This window comes from Salvia splendens, chromosome 2 (assembly GCF_004379255.2).
Source record: "Salvia splendens isolate huo1 chromosome 2, SspV2, whole genome shotgun sequence".
Classification (NCBI taxonomy): domain Eukaryota; kingdom Viridiplantae; phylum Streptophyta; class Magnoliopsida; order Lamiales; family Lamiaceae; genus Salvia; species Salvia splendens.
This window is the reverse complement of record NC_056033.1, coordinates 15,972,118-15,992,290: the sequence shown is the minus strand read 5'-3', so window position 1 is coordinate 15,992,290 and position 20,173 is coordinate 15,972,118. Positions and strand designations below refer to the sequence as shown.

At 37.8% G+C, this 20,173-nt stretch overlaps 2 protein-coding genes and 1 pseudogene across 2 annotated transcripts; 2 read left to right on the top strand and 1 right to left on the bottom strand.

Annotated features, from left to right (window-relative positions):
* Positions 1-63: 63 nt before the first annotated feature.
* LOC121790092 lies at positions 64-2,165 on the bottom strand (annotated as a pseudogene).
* Positions 2,166-12,241: 10,076 nt separating this feature from the next.
* LOC121762004 (acetolactate synthase small subunit 1, chloroplastic-like) lies at positions 12,242-16,721 on the top strand. Its single transcript, XM_042157732.1, has 12 exons — positions 12,242-12,533; positions 12,830-13,043; positions 13,480-13,563; positions 13,723-13,791; positions 14,229-14,312; positions 14,404-14,547; positions 14,637-14,723; positions 14,978-15,082; positions 15,184-15,306; positions 15,788-15,940; positions 16,049-16,114; positions 16,343-16,721. The coding sequence occupies exons 1-12, from the start codon at positions 12,301-12,303 to the stop codon at positions 16,424-16,426; spliced, it is 1,446 nt and encodes a 481-aa protein (XP_042013666.1). The 5' UTR covers positions 12,242-12,300; the 3' UTR covers positions 16,427-16,721.
* An 881-nt stretch (positions 16,722-17,602) lies between these two features.
* Positions 17,603-19,851, top strand: LOC121769838 (60S ribosomal protein L2, mitochondrial-like). The gene is made up of 3 exons (XM_042166602.1): positions 17,603-17,746; positions 18,092-18,319; positions 19,428-19,851. The coding sequence occupies exons 1-3, from the start codon at positions 17,712-17,714 to the stop codon at positions 19,732-19,734; spliced, it is 570 nt and encodes a 189-aa protein (XP_042022536.1). The 5' UTR covers positions 17,603-17,711; the 3' UTR covers positions 19,735-19,851.
* Positions 19,852-20,173: the final 322 nt, after the last annotated feature.

Below are 20,173 nucleotides of genomic sequence, written 5' to 3'. Positions count from 1 at the left end.
TGACATTGAAATCTTGAAATTTTGCAAGTATTCAAGAATGTTGTGAGTTTGGAGTTTGAACAGTATATATAATTTGTATTTTATCACTACCCTTTCTGCCTATGTATATATGAAAAATAAATCAGAAGCAAGTTGTGCAACATTTTGATCCGAGCTCCCTCCATCGCTAACTGCTTCAATTGCAAAATCATTCCATTGCAAAACATTCCTTCTCAACTCACCACCCTTCTCCATAACTTCATCCAAACAAGCTACAACTTCATCTTTCGTCACAATCCCGTTTACATCAAACCTAACCACGAACTCCAATTCGCCACACGTCGACTATCAGTTTGGCATTCGTGGGCTGATCCATCCACTGAGGCATCAAAACCATGTGCCCTCCCAGACTCAATGCTTCAATAGTCGAGTTCCACCCACCGTGTGTGAAAAAGCACCCTACGGCACTGTGGGACAGCACTTGTAACTGAGTACACCAATTCACTATTAGGGCTCTCTCTGAGGCCAAAGAACGGGGCAGTTTGCACCGTTCCGTGTCTCTAACTACCCATAGGAAGTTGAATTTGCTCTCGACCAGTCCCCGCACCACTTCCTCCATTTGCCTCTCTGACAAACTAGCCAGGCTTCCGAATGACACGTACACCACGGATCGATCTTGCTTGTCGTCCAGCTACTGGATGAAAGATTTGGTTTTCGGCTTGAAGAAGCTAAGGCCATAATCGTAATTTCCTTGTATTCTCTTGTCCGTGTACATGGATAGAATAGATGGCCCTATAGTTCCAATCTTGCTCTCCTTTCCCATCCATTTTAGTAACTGCTTAAATAGTCTAGCTGTTAACTTGAACAATATTCCTAGCTAGAGATAAGGATAAAATTAAATCTATGGCTATGTCACAATGTTGTCAATAATAGAACGTATCAAAATTGTACTTCTTCCGTTCCATAGTAGTGGAGTTATTTTGCTATTTTGGTACGTTCCATAGTAGTAGAGTCATTTCCCTTTTTAGTAAAAGTAAAGTCAACACATTTCTTCTCACTTACTTTACTCTCTCTTACTTTATTTTTTCTTTTTCTCTCTACCTTATTCATTTCCTACTTTATTTTTCCTTTACTTAACTCATTTCACACAATTTTTCTTAATCTCCATGCCGGAAAGAAATGTCTCCACTACTATGGAACAGAGGGAGTAATAAGTTGTACTCCCTCCGTCCCTCTCTGCAGCTGAGTCATATTCCTTTTTGGGTTATCCCTATGTAAATGAGTCATTTCTTTTTTTTTTCAAAAAACAACTTTTCTTTTGTCTTACTTTATTCTTTCTTCATCAATCTACTTTTTTCCTTTTTTCCTAACACACTTAACACAATTTGTCTTATATCCTGCCGACCGAAAAGAAAGGGGCGGAGGGGGAGTAACTTTATTGAAAGAAAAATGCTTCCAAAATTTATTTCTAGGTCAGTCACTGGCCAAACTAGCAGACATGCCTTGTCTTCGAGCTTGTCGAACGTGTTAAACAGCCGCCAATCGGCCTCGTGGAACATCGAACAGGGCTCCACAAGAGCCGTCAAGATGGCCCCATACGGTCCCACATCGTACACGAGCGAAGGCAAGTCTCCAACTCTCATAACCGGCAATCCCGCCAGGGAAACCTCCCCGTCCTCGTCGCGTGAAATCCCCAAAGTACCCGTGCAGACATGATAGAAAACCGAAGAAGCTGCGGCATTCTGAGTGAACACCACGGCCCCTTTTAGTCCTTTCTCATGAGCAAACTCCAGCATCAAAGGAAGGCAAGAATCATAAACAATGGCCGCCCGAGGCTCCCCAGAGTTGCTATATCTGGCAATTATTTCGGAGAGGCCACTCGTCATGACAGCTCGGAACCTGCGAAAGGTGGCCTCGAAGCCTTCAGCCTCATCATCGGCAGTCGAAGAAGCATAGGAACTGCTTCGACGGTGATGGGATTGTTGTGGGATGCTGTCTCCAATTGTTTGGTGACGGAAGCTGTTGTGACGAAGGTAACGCGGATTCCTCTGGTTATGAGGCGATTGCAGAGCTGAATTATGGGGTTTGTGTGGCCTTGTATAGGGATAGAGACTGCAAGAACATGAGGGTTTGAACTCATTTCTTTTGTTTGTTTGGTTCTTCATTTTCTTTGCTTCTAGTTATGTATCATTTTGGCCACACATTATTGAACCACCAAGATCCTCTATCTTTGTTTTGGCATCCCATCATCTTTATTTTTTGTGGCTTACACTTATTTTTTCTTCAATTTAGTTTATTACTCTCTCCGTCTCATAGAAATATGCCATTTGATATTGGCACGAGTTTTAATACTACATAATTGGTAATTGTGTAGTGAATAGTGGGGCCCCATAAATAATAGTAGAGTAAAAGAAAAGGAGAAAAATGTTGTCATAAATGGATATGAATTATTTGTATGTGAAGGACGAAAAAAAAATATGGTCAATTTCTATGGGACGGAGTGAATATGTTTTAATATGGTTTTAAAATAGTACCCTCTCCGCCCAAGATAAGCGAAGCACTTCTTTTGGGTACAAGATTTATGGAATTGGTATTTAAATAAGTTAAGTTAAAGTGAAGAGAGTAAAGTATGAGAAAAGGGAAAAACATATGAATGAAGAGATAATAAAGTAGGTGGGGAATAAAGTAAGCGAGATGATTATGACACACTTATAGTGGGACATCCCAAAAAATATGACTCGTTTATCTTGGGACGGAGGGGATATTATTAAGTATTAAGTAGGATTCCTAATCCTATTAGCGTTTATAAATACTTATTTATATTTATTTTTCAAATTTTGAATCAATAAATGATTATTAGGGTTAATCCATCAAAAAACTTAAGTGATGGTCAGAGCGCTATAAATGTGGCAGCTTATTAAAGCAAAAGTTAATGAGTAAAAATTCCTTAATCTCTCAATACCATATTGGTATAGTGATATAGTCTACCATATCAATAACTTTTTAACAAATGGAATAAATAGGGTCCATATGCCGTATCAATTGGACACATTTTATAAACTAACGGGGCAATAGAGTCGTCCATTTGCTCATTTAGTTCATAAAATATGTGTCTAATTAATGTGATATGTGGGCCTATTTATTTCATTTGTCAAAAAGTTAGTGGTATGATAGACCACATCATTATACCTACATGCATGGTACGGAGAGATCAAGGAATTTTTAATCAAAGTTAATTGTGTAATGGTGGGCGGGTTGATTTCTATCAATAATTACTAAATTATGGTGTTTATATTAAATCATCCATCTAAAAAAAATAGTTCTATTTTATCATTTATTAATGTCCAAAAAAATTATCTCTTTTTTAAAAGTGGAAATTTTCCAAATTACATATTACCTACCTTTTCTTCCCTCTTTTACTTTACTAACTTTTTCTCGTCTTCTATCCTATTTTACCAATTTTTCATTAAAACAAGTACTCCCTCCATCCGCCATTAGGAGTCTCATTGGCAGCACGAGTTGTAAGAAACGTTAACAAAAGTGGATGAAGAGTTAGTGGAATGTGAGTTCCACTTATATATATTAGTTTTAAATGAAATGTGAGTGAAATGGGTTATTGGAATGTGTGACCCAATTACTATTTATGGTAAATATACTGGGACTCCTATTCGCGAATTGACTAAAATGAAAAAACAGAACTCCTATTCACAGACGGAGGGAGTATTACTTTACAAATGTGACTATTTTTTATGGACGGAGGGAGTACTTATTAAATTTTATTTTTTAAGTCCCACTATCCTATTTGTCACCCATAACTCCACGAGTATACTTAGGTGGTGTTCGGTTTCCTAGATAAAATAGTATCAAAATATAATTTAGGATTGGGTTGTGAGATTATTTTAGTCACAGGGATTTAGCTAGAGTTAATTATCCTATGATTATCCATCTAGGATTGAGTTGTGGGATTAAATCTCATAAACCAAACACACTACATATTTAATCTTGGGATACAATTTTGCAAACCGAACACCCCCTTAAGCTTGTTAACATCGGTTGTTGAAGCCTGGATCCTATTCAAAATGTCTTCCCTAACCTAAAATTAGCTTCGTAAAATCCAAACTTACTCCAATCTGGATAATAGCATTCACTATGAGGGACCCTCCCAAATGACCTTCTTTTTTTTATTATTTCCACGTCAGCATTTTATCCCACTTATTCTTAAGGTCTATATCCCTGCAGTGGAGGGCCTATCCCACTTTCCATTTCATTTCCATATCATAAATATTTGTATATTTCAATTTTAATTGTTTCACTCAAATAAAATGCGATAGAATAGTAAATAAGAATAAATTCAAGACAAATAAATCATAAAAAACATACTTAATTTAAAAAAAACCTCTACATTAAAAAAATACAGAAAATAACTAACAACAAAAACACAGATAAAAATCTAGATAATAATGTTAATAATGGGGTATGGAGGTATACATAGGGTTAAAAATAAAAAATCAATGGATGGCCGATCAAAGGCACTATGGGATTGGTCAAAGCCGATACAACGGCTCTTTGAGGTGATAGTGGAAGGTCGATCAAAGGCCCCACTTCCACAATGAGGGGCCTATGGGAGAGTTGATCATAGGCTCAATTGATCGGCCCCCCATAGTGAATGCTCTAAACAATAACATTTTTGTTACCTGGGGATGCTTACCGGTTCTCTGATTCTCGATTAACCAAAAGCGAAATCAGAACCCAGTTAATTGAGGAATCAGAGAATCGATTCTGGTACCGATAACAGTACCGGTTCTAATATTTTTAGAAATTTGGTTTCGGTACCCGAAACCGACCGGTTCTTAACCGGAATCGAATAACATTTCAATTTCAATTTTTTTAATATTATAACATACTAATAACTTAAATCAAATACATACTCCTTACTATTCAAATTTTAAAAATTTACCCTAATTGTTGACATTGTTGTTTACTGGTTTGATTGTTTTGGATTTGGTATCGTTGGTTTGTATTGTATGAATATTGGTTTATTGAATATTTGTGTTAGATTTTTTATATATTTAATTTATTGAAATTTTAGGTATTGGATGATAATTATTGTTGTCTTGTTGGTTTTTATTTGTTTTGTGAATATTGGAATTTTATTGTTATATTTCTAGATGCTAGGTAATTTTTAGGTATTGGAATATAAATATTGTTCTCTTGTTAGTTTGTGTTTATTTGAATTTTTAGGTATGGAGTGTTTCTAGATGCTAAATTAATAATGTTTTGGTACTAAATTATTTAAATCTTTATTCAAATAAATTTGAATTAAAATTACAATGATTCCAGTTAGAGAATAGGAACCAATTGGTTCTCAAGTGGCCAGTTCCAAACTGAGATCTACCGGTTCTAGTTCTGGGTTTCATAAGATATCGTAACCGATTAACTGGTCATTCGATCTGGTTAGAACATGAACTAGCTAGCCGAATAAGCATCCCTAGTGACTATATAATATATAATAAGCATCCCTAGTGACTATATAATATATCTAATCCTACAAATGGGACTGTTCGTTTACCTTCATTACTTGTGGTGACGGACTATGATTAATCCTCTCTTTTACTAGGTCGTGTTTTTATTAAATGTTTAGTACGTAAAAATATATCTCAGCTTGGTGTTAGGATCGTCGACTGCAACATTAGTTTGATATTGTCCGCATTGGGTCAAGCCCGCACGGATTTGTTTTTGGGTCACTCCCAAAAGGCCTCAAACTAATTGGGGTTGGACAGGAATTATATACACCTTCCAACTTCCCTCCTTCATCCGATGTGGGATGGGTTTGTAACCCAACAAACCTCCCCTCAAACCGAGACCACATCGAGAACGCAGTCGACACAAACGTGGGTCGTTCCAACCCTGGCCCCTGGGTCATCCTGGGCCCGACTCTAACCCGAGTCCTTCAGGGCCCGACCCTAATCGGGGCTCATCCAGGCACAACCCAGAGCCACCTTGGCTCTGATACCAGTTGTTGGGAAATAAACACAGGCAATCACGAATATGAAAGAGAATGAACACAAGAAGTTGTTTACCCAGTTCGATACAATGTGTATCTATCTGGGGGCGATGCCAAGCCAGGGATTTCACTATATAATTTCAGGATGATTTAACAATGAGGGAGCACCTCTATTTATAAGTAACTAGAGAGCCCTAATTCTAGTCAAACTAGGAAACATATTCCATAAGGAAATATCTCTTAAGGAATAAATCTATCACAAGAAAATATACTTCAAGGAAACAAATCCTAAACATGGTAGGAGATATTTTAGGCTCCATAATTAACAATCTCCCACTTGGAGACTAACAACTCCTAAACAACCATTTCCTCGTGATCTCATCCCTTCATCCGCTTAGCATCGCCTAACCTTCTCTTCAAGTTCCAAGGCCAATTGAAGCTATGCATAGCTTCAATTTCTCTAAGGTCACCACCTTAGTAAACATGTCTGCAGGATTCTCACATCCAAGTATCTTCACAAGTTGCAGGATTTTCATCTCCACTAGGTGTCGGATGTAATGATATTTCAACTCCACATGTTTTGTCCTAGAATGAAACGCAGAATTCTTCGCCAAGAAAATAGCACTCTGACTATCACTATAGAGTATGCTACTCTTGTTCTCCTTCCCAAGTTCATCTAAGAAACTCTGCAACCACACCATCTCCTTGCTTGCCTCTGTCGCAGCTACATATTCAGCCTCCGTAGTAGACAAAGCAACAGTCTTCTGCAACTTAGAAGTCCATGAAATAGCAGTACCACCATAAGTAAATACATACCCGGTTGTGCTTCTTCTCCCATCAAGATCATTGGACGCCAAGTCTGCATCCACATAACCTGCCAGCTCGACATTCTTGCCATTGAAACATAAGACGTTTTCTGTAGTACCTCTCAAGTATCGAAGGATCCATTTAACTGCTTCCCAATGTTGCTTGCCCGGATCACCCATGAACCGGCTCACTACTCCCACTGCTTGTGCAATATCAGGCCTCGTACACACCATTGCATACATAATACTGCCAATTGCTGAAGCATAAGGAATTTTCTTCATTTCAGCACGTTCTTCTTTTGTACTCGGCGACTCCTTCTTCGACAGCTTAAAGTGACTGCCCAAAGGCACACTTACTGGCTTCGAATTATCCATGTTGAATCTTTCCAAAACCTTACCAATGTAAGCAGCTTGCGAAAGATACAATTTTCCTGCCGCCTTGTCACGCTCGATTCTCATGCCCAAAATTTGATTAGCCTCTCCAAGATCTTTCATGGAGAATCGTTCAGACAATTGCATTTTCAACTTATCCATCTCCTTTTGATCACCTCCTGCGATCAACATATCATCAACATATAATAATAGAATAAGATAGCTCTTGTCAAACCTCTTGTAGTAACAACAATGGTCAGCGTAGCATCTTTTATAGCCAATCTCCATCATGAATCCATCAAACTTCTTGTACCACTGCTTTGGAGCTTGCTTTAAACCATACAAGCTCTTCTTCAACTTGCATACAAGGTTTTCCATTCCTTTTACTATGAATCCTTCAGGCTGTGTCATGTACAACTCATCCTCCAAATCACCATGAAGGAATGTCGTCTTTACTTCCATCTGATGTAACAATAGATTTTCTGCAACTACCATACTCAACACTAAACGAATAGCAATGACAAATAATATTGTTTTTCCTCTAATAAAATTGGCTGCTTTTTCTAAGCGGTATTAATACTATGAACTTAGAATACATTCCAGTTTTTTTCTGAAAACTTAAAAAATATTTAATTAAATTACAAACTTTTGAGTTTTGTATAAATTTTTATAACTTGACCCGACCTGCCTTTTTCATCAAAATTTAGTAATTGTGGTACACCGATAAATTTATGCGGATACACCAGACTTATAATTCAGCAAAACGACTCCAACTAATTAATTTAAATTTATTACGTAGTATTTTATTTCTATTTCTAATTTATGTTTTAAAATAATTAAGTGAGCATAATGTAGTTTTTCTATTAAAAAATAATTGTAATGTTATTTTTTCTTTTTATGTTTTGGTACAACGGCCACCAACAGCCCCATGAAAATTCTAGCCAGAGTCGACGACTTCGACAGCAGCCTCAGGGCAACAATTTTTGTTATTCTATTCATTCTTGAGCCTTAAACGTGGATGAATTTTAAAACGGACTTGGGTTTAGTGACGGATTCCTTTATCAAGACTCGTGAGAGTTTCTTCTTCGAAAGCTTGCTAATTTGGAGGTTTTGCGGCAGAGAATTAGTGTTGATGTCAACGGATTCTCGACGCCTTTCCATTATTTTATTTTATTTTATGGGTAAATGAATTTAAATTTAAAGGCAACGCTATATGGACTCGAACTTCCCAACCTTTGCCCTAGACATTAACCTCTCTCCGCTTGGCCAATTCACGCACTAGAGGTGCCCAAGGTTTACGGTTCCGGCGATTAACCGCGAAACCGTAACCGGGGGTTACGGTTCCAAACCGAAACCTTCAATTTTAGAACTATGGTTCGGTTCAGGTTCAAAATTTCCCGAACCGAAACTGTGCCAAAACCGTCGGTTCCGAGCGGTTCCAAACTGGGACCACGAAAAGCCGCCGAAAAACCGTGAAACTAAGCCGGAACAACAAAAACCCACCGAAAACCGATGGTTTAGAATCATGAAAAAACGCTGGAAAACCATCGGTTCGAAACCGGAACCAGAACCGCAAAACACCCTCGCGGTTGGGTTTCGGTTCGTAAATTTCCAAAACTGGAATCCGAAACCGTGAGAACCTCTATCACACTCACAAAACTGTATTGGGTAAACTTTTGTTGAATCGGGCTTGAAGGACCCTAAAAGCTCTTTCGACGTCTTTCCGAGCAGACTCTTGACGCTGCGCAAAAAGAACCCGTCTCGGGTCTTGCTGGTTGTTGAGCGTCTTCATGAAAGTCGACCACATTGGGTAGATACCATCGGCGAGGTAGATACCATCGGCGAGATAGTAACCCATGTGGTATGCATTTCTGTTGACGGGTATTACAAGCTAGGATCATCACCAAGTCGATGTGGAATAAGATTTAATAGTTTTAACATGCCCCCTCACGTGTGGGCCGGAATGACACATCGGACTTCTATCACGTGGGTAGGCAAGAGAATAGATAAAGAGATAAAATCCATCATCGACTTGGGTCCGCTCTGATACCATGTGAAAAATGGAGAAGAAGATGATGGATAAATCTCCATTGAAGGAGAATGAAGAAAATTGCAGATAATCATGTTAGTTCGACATTAACATTAACGAAAAAGAATAATGAAGGGGCGGGTATTACAAGAGAGCTAGGATTTATTAGTTCGACATTAACATTAACGAAAAAGAATAATGAAGGGGCGGGTATTACAAGCTAGGATCATCACCAAGTCGATGTGGAATAAGATTTAATAGTTTTAACATGCCCCCTCACGTGTGGGCCGGAATGACACATCGGACTTCTATCACGTGGGTAGGCAAGAGAATAGATAAAGAGATAAAATCCATCATCGACTTAGGTCCGCTCTGATACCATGTGAAAAATGGAGAAGAAGATGATGGATAAATAGATTTATATGTGTGACTGATTTCACTGCATGCGGCCCCATTCTCCAAAAGACCCAAGTGCTTTTTGGAAGAAATTCAGTTCCACTAATGTAAATAAGAGGACTTGAACTCGGCACCTCAGTCAACAATGGCTATGCTCATTACCATCATTGATTCATGGATTAGTGTAGTGCCATTTATTTCGATTAGTTAAGTCAATTATATGAAAAATGGAGTTTAAATTAGGAGAGATCACCTATAACATCTTCTACTACGTATACAGGAATGATGGATCACCATTGTGAACGACCTTATTAAGAGTTCATTTTTCATTTTTTTTACCATAAATAATAAGCGAATCATACATTTACTAACTTATTTTATTAATATTTTATTATAAAATTAATATATTATAAAAGCGTGATCTATTTTCAATTAATTTATTTAATTCATTTTTTTTATATTTTTAAAAATTAGTGCCGAGTCAAAAGTGTATATTTAATGATGGACTAAGAGCATCTCCATCCGTACTCTTGCCAACGAGAACGGATGTGGGCCCGGACCCACTTTTACTCCCTGCTCTTAGAGAAGAGCACAACATCCACATTCGTGCTCTTCCGCAAGGACAAGCTCAAGGGTCCCACCATTCTATTATTCAATTTAAATAAAAACATTTCCACAAAATTAAAATGCATTAAAAATATCCGGAATACTATTACAAATTTTAAAAAAATAATAATTATATAATTAAAATCCTAAAAATTAAAAAGTACATAATTAAAATCCTAAAAATTAAAAATTACATAATTAAATTCATAAAATTAAAAAAACCCACTACTCATGGCCGAATTTCGCCCAAATGTGTTTGATTAGGTCTTCTTATAGCTCAATGTGGGCTCGGATATCGCGCATTGTGTTCCTTATTTCGATCCTCTCGCCCACCATCGTATGCACACCTCGGCGTGGGGGAGACCTCGCGGTTGAGCTTCCGGCTTCATCCTCGTCGTAAAAGCTAGCCGCCATCGGTCCTTCGTCAGCTATAATCATGTTGTGCAAGATAATACACGTGTATATGATGTCAGCGATATTTTTCACGTACCACAGCCGAGACGGGGCCTTCACAATGTTGAATCGGGCTTGAAGGACCCTAAAAGCTCTTTCGACGTATTTCCGAGCAGACTCTTGACGCTGCGCAAAAAGAACCCGTCTCGGGTCTTGCTGGTTGTTGAGCGTCTTCATGAAAGTCGACCACATTGGGTAGATACCATCGGCGAGATAGTAACTCATGTGGTATGCATTTCTGTTGACGGTGAAGTCGATCGCCGGTGCTGCACCATTCAAAACATCATTGGAGAGTGGTGAATAATAGAGCACATTCAAGTCGTTGTTGGACCCAGCAATACCAAAATATGCATGTCAAATCCATAGGCGGTAGCCAGCGACCGCTTCAAGGATAAGTGTTGGGCCGCCGCCTTTGTGGCAGCTTAAGTGTTGCCCCCTCCAAGCAGTCGGGCAATTCTTCCACCTCCAATGCATGCAGTCAATGCTGCCAAGCATACCAGGAAAATCATGGACTGTTTCGTGAAGACGAAGCAACCGTTGGCAATCATTGGTGGTGGGTGCCTGAAGGAATTCCTCACCGAAAGTTGAACGAACGTCGTCGCAAAAATTTTTAGGGCAAAGGATTCCAGTTGACTTACCGACATGCAAATACTCGTCGAAGAGGTCAGCCGTTTGCCCAGTAGCAAGTTGTCGGATGGCACACGTACACTTCTGCAACACCGAGAGACTTTGCCGACCGGTTGCGTCTGTACTTGTTTGAAAGTATTCAACACGGGCGGATAATGTGTTGACAATACGTATAAACAAGCGTTTTGACATGCGAAAACGGCGCTCAAAGTAATCTTCTAGAAACCGCAGCTGGTCGGAAAAATAGTCGGCAACGAGCCTTTCGTTGGCTCCCTCCCGGTCACGATGGATGTAGCTGCGAGTTGATCTAGTTGGTCGAGGAGGAGGGACGGGGGTATTCGCGGTGACATAGGCTTCATAGGCGGCACAATATTGTTCATAGTATTCTTGTTCTTCGCGTTCCGCTTCCGCAATATGATTGATGAAATCCATTTGAGAGGGTTTGAGTGAGAGAGGAAGATGTAGATGAGTTGTATGTAAAAATATGAATGAGAGATGAATGAGAGATGATTTGATGTGAAAAATGGATGATAAATGTGTGTATTTATAGATGATTTTGGGAATAAAAAAACAAAAAAAATTCCAGAAAACGGTAAAAAAACGGCCATATTTTTGGGAATCTGAAAATATTTTTTTTAACTTTTGGTATTATTTTCGATTTAAAAAAAAATGAATTTCCAACCGAAATGCCATTGGCCAATCAGAACGCGCCACGTCAGCGGCTCGCTGGCACGGACGTGCTCGATGCATCGAGTAGCGCCGCGCCAGCGGCAAAAGCGAAGCGGCGAGCAAACAGTGCCGCGCCGTTGGCACTGACGGACGCCATCAACCGGTGCGGATGCTCTAAGGAGTATAATGGAAAGTGGAATGAAAATTAATGACTAATGAGTGGAAGAAGTAAAATTCTTGACGATCCCTATAGCATTTGTAAATGGGTCGGGTTCAACAACCCGATTTATTTGGACAGACTTTTCTTCCTTTCTCTACTTGGGAGCCAAAAAAAATCACTGATACACACTTCACCAACAATGGCGGCTGCTGCTACTCACTCTGCGTTATTTGGCGCTTCTGCGTATTCAAGCGACCTAATCCCCAAGCCTGAAATTACCCCCCGCTCCGTCAAATTACCGTCAAATCCGAGAAGAAGAGTTGCGGTTTCTGCTCAAGGCGCTAATGGCGATAACAATCAGCAAAACGACGCCGTTATCTCCGTCTCGGATGCTCCTCTCTTCGGAAGCACCAATTCCGTCTCCAGACAAAAGTAATTATCTCATTTCCGTGCTTCATTGCTTGCTTATTTTGTGTTAGCATCATTAGTTCTTCTGCTAGAATTGAAGTTGAACAAATGATTGTTTATAGCCTCAGGTTTGCAATCTGTAGCAGTGAAATGATCGCGTTAATTGTCGATTTGTGTAGCAATTTTTATGTTTAGATGAAAACTGAGTAAAATTGGTGTGGTGTATTGTGCGGTTAGCCTTTTCTATTAGCTGTGGATGAAGAACACGTTCCATTTGTCCCATTCTGGAATTAAACGGTTTGATGGCATTATGAATCCAGGGTGAAACGTCACACAGTTTCTGTGTTTGTGGGTGATGAAAGTGGGATGATAAATCGGATTGCTGGAGTGTTTGCTAGGAGAGGGTATAACATTGAATCCCTTGCAGTGGGGCTGAACAGGGATAAGGCTTTATTCACTATAGTTGTATCTGGAACTGAAAGGGTGCTACAGCAGGTTATGGAGCAGCTTCAGAAGCTCGTCAATGTATTGAAGGTCATGGTCTTGTCTTGGTGGCAGTGTTCTCTCTTTTATGATATACTACTATTACTGCATATTTTAAATAACTTCTGATTAGGATATTCTTAGGGTTCAAACCAAGTTCCAGCTTCACTAGAGCAGAGCTGAATTATTTCTCAAAGTTTTTAATGTTATTCCTGCTTGCTTTCTTTTTATAAAATATATTTGACTCTGTTCTGTAGAATCTGTATCGTTTCAAGCATGTTTTGCGGAGTCCATTTTTTGCATGTTGATAGCGAATGTATCTGGTTTTGCTATTGATTCATTGGATTGTGATACGATCCCACATTGGTTCCACACTAAAGTGTGGACTAGCATATAAGTGGGAGTCAACCCTTTACCTTTGACCCAAAACCATGGTCAATTTCCATTGAATATGGTCTCTAATATTTGTGCCAAACATGACAACCAGGTTGAAGACATCTCGCAGGAGCCTCAAGTGGAACGAGAGTTGATGCTTATCAAAATTAATGCTGATCCAGAATACAGAGCAGAGGTTTTCTAGTTATATGTTATATTTTACCTCTTCTATTCTTGTCAAGGAAATTGAATGTCTGGTACTGCGTCACTCACATGTACTTCAGACTTTTGTTTAGCCTTTTCCATTCTCCCATGCGGCTAAATTATTAGTTTCTTTTCCTGACATTATCTCCAGGTTATGTGGCTTGTGGACATATTTAGGGCAAAAATTGTTGACATCTCTGATCGCTCTCTTACCATTGAGGTGATGTTGTTACTCTTTGTTTTACATGTTAGATAGCAGAACTTTCTGCAAGTATAAAAGAGACCCTCTCTACTAATTAACAACAACATATTGATGAGAATATCTGACTGTTGTAAAGCTTTCTTGCAATATGTCTACTACAGTTACAGTTTTAGAATGTTGCAAATATTCTATAACTATGAGTTCTTGCAACTTGCATCCAAGATGGGTCCTTATATATACATACACATACATATCATCATTCAAAAACATCTTTGAGTTGCTGATCATTAATTTTGGTACATACAGCTTTCACCAAATACTGGTTGACAATTAAATTTGTTAGTGATCCTATGACTGTACTAGACTCTTCTGATATGCTTGTAATATTTTGTGTTCGCAATGGGGGTCAGTCATGTTATTTTCCAGAACTGAGTCGTCCCTAGTTGTCTATATAGGTTACTGGAGATCCAGGGAAGATGGTTGCAGTGCAGAGGAATTTAAGTAAATTCGGAATTAGAGAGATTGCTAGGACAGGAAAGGTAAATAATAGAAGAAGACAAAAAAAAAGTTAAATGTTCTTCTTTTGTTGTTTTGTTCTTTATGTAAGTTGATGTTGGTTGTCTGTACTAGATCGCCTTGAGAAGGGAAAAGATGGGTGAATCTGCTCCTTTTTGGAGGTTCTCGGCTGCTTCTTATCCAGATCTTGAAGTAAAGCCTGCTAGTACTATTTCAAAGCCTGTTAATGTGACTCATGTTGCAGAATCATCTGCTGGGGTATGATAGTTCACTAGTCTTAAGCACGAAATATAAATAGTATTACTTCATCCATTTAAATGCCTAAGACGATTGTTACTTGTATGAAGGGAGATGTTTATCCTGTGGAATCTGATGATGGAAATTTTATCAATCAAGTTCTTGATGCTCACTGGGGAGTGCTGAACGAGGATGATGTAAGAAGTTATTCTTGTCTTATTAGTATTTGGTTTACTATGCTAGAGCTGGTTGTGTTATTCTTCTTTTATGTTATTGTTTACAAAAAAAGACCTTAACAGCTAGCCACACTCGACACAAATTTATAAAATTCTTATTTGAAAAAGTAGCATGATGATGATCTCTAGGCTCCTCTATATTCTAGAATGGTAAGTTCAATGAAACTTGTCCCATGGTTCTTGCACTTACTTATATATCTCCTTAAAATTGGCAGACTAGTGGGCTTCGCTCTCACACTCTTACGATGGTTGTAAATGATGTTCCCGGAGTCCTTAATCTTGTCACAGGGGTTTTTGCTCGAAGAGGATATAATATACAAGTATGAAATTTCAGCTTTGTATCTTCCTATAAAACTGGTCTTTTGTACTTTTTGGTTTGCCTACTGACACTTCTGTCATTTTCTGGTGCTTCTTATTTTAGAGTTTAGCTGTTGGTCATTCTGAAGTTGAAGGCCTATCACGCATTACTACTGTCGTACCTGGTACAGATGAATCAATTGCCAAGTTGGTACAGCAACTTTATAAGTTAGTGGATCTTCATGAGGTGAGAGCATTTTATTATCACTATATGTTGCAATTTGATAATGGAGTAAGAGCCAAAGCTTTCACTTGCTTAACTGCTATATCATTTGGGGCCAATGTAACTTTCTAAAGTATGTGCTTTGTTCACAACTGCCTCATACGGTTGATAGTGACGTATATGAGTACCGATTGAATTCACTTAGTTTTCAACATGGACGAGTCTACTTTTCCAGTACTCAAAAGTTGCGCTAACAACATGAAATCTGCTGAAAGGAAATTGGATTTTATTCCAGTACAATTTCCACGCGGGTTTTCAATTGCCAACATGACTTTTTGGTAGCAGTTTATTGGGTAATAAACTGTCACAATCAAAGTTATAGTTGAGCTTTGTGTTGTGAAATGATCTAGATTGTAAATGATAATTTACTTGCCTTATGTTCTACTTCCTTTTCATCTAGCTTCCTTCCGAATAAGAGAATGACTAGCGAGCTTTATATCTTCAGGTCCGAGATCTTACACACTTACCTTTTGCTGAGCGAGAACTGATGTTGATCAAAATTGCTGTAAATGCTACTGCTCGCCGGAATGTTCTTGACATTGCTAGCATATTTAGAGCCAAAGCCATTGATGTCTCCGATCACACTATCACCCTCGAGGTAACATTTATATTATTAACATATTAACGACACTTATCTAGTGGTAGACATAATATATGCATCGCAACTACAGTCCTATATATGCATCCCTTTTTTGTAAACTTTCAGCTGACTGGAGATTTGGACAAGATGGTTGCCTTGCAAAGACTTTTGGAACCATATGGCATTTGTGAGGTATATTATTGTTCAGTGTATTTTGAAAATATAGTGGACATACATATTCTCTCTTACATCATCAATTAAAATAAAAGGTTATTAGTTTAGGATATCAGTGAATGTGGTTATATTATCTTGTCTAGTTTTATTCATAGTTGTTTTACATTACTATGGGTATCTTTATAAGAAAGATTATTTATCTACCATATATTTTGATGGATTGAAAATACTGAGCTTGTTTTGCAGGTTGCTCGAACAGGCAGAGTGGCTCTGGTGCGAGAATCAGGAGTCGATTCGAAGTACCTCCGTGGATACTCATTTCCAGTGTGATTCTGGGCTTCCTCAAATTTTGAGCAATGCATATTTCATTTTGTCTTGGAGTTATATCATTCGAAGATGAAAAATGAAGTTTGATCTTGTAGTTTCATCGCCGAGTTGATTATGATTCTGCAATTTATATGTATACTGAATTTGTCGAGTTTGATGACTATGAAACAACCCTAGTTTTCTCTTTATTTTTTGAAATCTCATTCACTATCAAATTTTGTGATTGCTGAATGCTCTATGTAGTAGAAAAACATTTGTTGTCGGTTTTTGTATAATAAAAATTTTGTGATTGCAGATATGGAATTTGTTGTTTATTTATTTTAATGTTAAAACGATGCCGTTTAAGTTTCCTTTATACACAGATTCATCGACGTGCCCATATAGGTCAAAATGTGGTTTAAAATTAGCAAGGGATCAGGTTAGATTGAGAAAATTACACCAAACCCACACGTTTGGAATTCACTAAAAAATTAAAAAAAATAACCTAAAAGAGAGTGCTCTTTTTGAAATCGCTGAATTTACAGCCTTGCAATTTTTAGTAGTACTTCCATCTAAGAAAAGTGAGGGGATATCAAACTTTTCTAGGAGTAATATTTAGGTATTTTATTGACTTCGACAGATCTAATTTTTAAAATAATGTGTAGCCACTTTATTGACTTTGAGATACAATAATGATAATGACATAAATTTAAAATAGACTTTTGGCAAAATTTAGAAATAAATTATAAGTATTTTCTTCTATTTGACACTACATAAATCAGTGCAGAATCAATTAATATAGATATGAAAATTTTTAAGTATAAAAATATTATAGAAGTTTATTAATTAAAAATATAATTGAAATCAAAATTGAATTTAATTTCAGTTATCCGTTATAACCGATAACCGACTTTGAGAAAAATGTCAAATCGGTCCGATCTTGACACCGTAAGTTTAAGTTATCAGTTAACTGGTAACCAACCTTCTGATTCAATCATCGATTAACAGATTAATTGAATAACTGAGAACCTTTTATCCGCCCCTAATTATACATATTGGATGTCACAAAACGATTTTTTTTATTTTTTTTGTGTAGAATGATTGTTTTTCTATCAAGAAATTTAATAATTTAATATTCACAAATCATTCTGAATAAAAATGAATGAATAAATAATGTACCAAGAGAAATACAGTCGTTTTGCTACGATTCATAAACCCTTCAAATTTTAAACAGCCCATTTCGTCTGAATCGACAAGAGCTGAAAATGGCGCTCTTTAGAGCTCGTGTCTCCTCCCCTCTCCTTCGCTCATGTCTCGGCGCTTCTTCTCGCTCTCTCTCTACTGGTAATTTTTTATATATGTATTTATACACCGTTTTGCAACCATATGCATCCATCGCCTACATCACAGTTTTATTTGCTTTCATCTGGTTTTTGATTTCATGTTTGTGGAAAGTTCGGAGCTCTGAAATCTCTGTATAAATTAAATTATTGATCGAAATCGGAATTAATTACTGGAAAATTGAATTTTTTTTTTGAATCTAGAGCTACATTTTGTAATTTGATTTTTCACAGAACTTTCTACTTGAGTAATAAATGAGATATTTCAGTTTTTGACGTGGTTTGAAAAAATGATTGTTGGCTGCTACACTTTGATCTTTAGTGTTAATTGTAAATTATTGATTTAAAGGTGCGGGCGTGATGGTGGAATCGAAGAAATGCCATCTTTGAAGTCGATGATGAACCAGATGTTGACTCTTGACATAAGCTCTCAATATGGGAGCTGTATGTCACTGTCAAATATGAGAATCGGGATGCACATTCACAACGTTGAGCTCCGCCCAGGGCAGGGTGGGAAACTCATGCGAGCTGCAGGGACCTCTGCAAATATACTTACTGAACCGAATAGATCAGTCAGGTATGGAGTTTATCATTAATGAGTTGAGGGAAATTAATTGTGATCAAGAATTTGGTATGTATTTGGGGGAAATTAATGAGTTGAGGGAAAGTATGGTTTAATTGATAGTATGATGAATGAAATTCTGTATTGTAGTTTAGTATTTCAACTATGTAAGCAAGGTTTCTTGTCTAAAGACTGCAAAAGTGTGTATGGTGTTGTCATGTTTCAAGATATCGTTTAGTGGATTGTGCTAAGCAGTAGCAGCATTTAGTACTCCTAGATTTAGCTCTTTGAGGCAGAGCGCGTTAGTGTGTTACTGAACTTGGAGTCCCCCAAAACTTTGATATTCGAAAGACAATTTGTAATACTATATTTTTATGTTCTTTGTTTGAGGTAGGCCATGGAAATCGGCTTACTCTCACCTTCTCTTGCCAGCATTCTCCTCCATTCACTCTGTCTTGAGCATTAATGACCGCTTGGCATTTGCATAAGGTTATATAATTTGCATCACCCAAATTTATTGCATTTTTAAAAATTCTTACCCTGTTGAGAAGGAAAAGAGTGGAGACCTGCTGGAGGATTCTTTTCACAGCTAAAACTATGAAGACTTGTGGATGACCTTCAATTGGTGTATCATTTCTAAAGGGCTCTTGCAATCGACTCTCTGTATTATAAGAAATCTTCTTAGTAATCTGTTCCACGTCATAGCAGAAACTGTTGGTTTTGAAATTCACGTCTCAAAAAAAGTTTATAACAGGAGCTTCCTTTTTATTAAAATTTTTGAGTGCTGGAATTCCATGGCTGCATTTTTCATGAGCAATCATGCTTAAGCTTACAGCGATCAAATGAGCAATACCATATACAAGAGTTCAGCTTTAGTCTGTTTCAAAGGCTGGGCTTGATATATATGAGTGTGTCTCTTCTTATAAGAACTTCACCAACTTCTTGCTTGGAAATGGAGGTTGCTCGTACATTCTTTGTCGTGCTTTACTCTTCTCTTGGTAGCATTCACTGTGAGCGTTTTGCTGTGATTGGTGGTTACTGTATGCAATTATATTTCTGATGACACCTGATATTTTTTCTCGTAAGTTTTCCTGAATTCAGTTAGTGACTTATCCTTTTCCAGGTATTGTGAGATAGTGCTGCCTTCTGGAAAGAAGAGATTGATAGACAAGAGATGCCGGGCAATGATAGGGGCAGTGTCAAACCCTGAGCACGGAACAAAGAAGCTGAGAAAGGCAGGGCAATCACTGTGGCTGGGGATAAGGCCCACAGTGAGAGGTGTGGCAATGAACCCAGTCGACCACCCCCATGGTGGTGGTGAAGGAAAGAGCAAGAGTAGTGGGAAACACGGGCATTGCTCGCGGACGCCGTGGGGGAAACCTACCAAGTCTGGATACAAGACTTCCCGTACTAAGAAGAGAAAGATTTAGACTGATATTCTTCCAAAAAAGAGGCATGTTTTCTACCTTTTTTGTAGACTTCTTGTGATGTGCTTCCTCTATTTTCAATTGAAGCAAAGGAAAGAAAATAACTTTTGAGTTCGTTCACAAATATAACAATGTGTTAGTTCACAATCAGTGAGTCGAATATACCAGCAAGATGAGTTTTTTCATACAAATAGTATAATATTAATATTATCACAAATACGTATGTGTATTAGATTTATTTCCAAATTTATATTATAATTTTATTTTATATTGAAATTGTCATTATACACAATTGTCATTAATAAACTCCGTATAATTCAATTATTCACCAGTTCAAATAATTAATTGATAACACAGAGTGAAAGACGATTGGTGGGTAAAACACTTGGTACTCAGTAAATTGTTACTGTGTGTTTCACGTTTTGCAATTTACTATCGCTAC

Bases quoted from the DNA above. Each gene is read 5' to 3' on its own strand.
- LOC121769838 (XM_042166602.1), top strand. From the start codon at position 17,712: ATGTCTCGGCGCTTCTTCTCGCTCTCTCTCTACTG. The intron at 17,747-18,091 runs GTAATTTTTTAT...ATTGATTTAAAG, and splicing joins TTCTCGCTCTCTCTCTACTG to GTGCGGGCGTGATGGTGGAA. The intron at 18,320-19,427 runs GTATGGAGTTTA...ATCCTTTTCCAG, and splicing joins GAACCGAATAGATCAGTCAG to GTATTGTGAGATAGTGCTGC.
- LOC121762004 (XM_042157732.1), top strand. From the start codon at position 12,301: ATGGCGGCTGCTGCTACTCACTCTGCGTTATTTGGCGCTTCTGCGTAT. The intron at 13,564-13,722 runs GTTTTCTAGTTA...CATTATCTCCAG, and splicing joins ATCCAGAATACAGAGCAGAG to GTTATGTGGCTTGTGGACAT. The intron at 15,307-15,787 runs GTGAGAGCATTT...TTATATCTTCAG, and splicing joins AGTTAGTGGATCTTCATGAG to GTCCGAGATCTTACACACTT.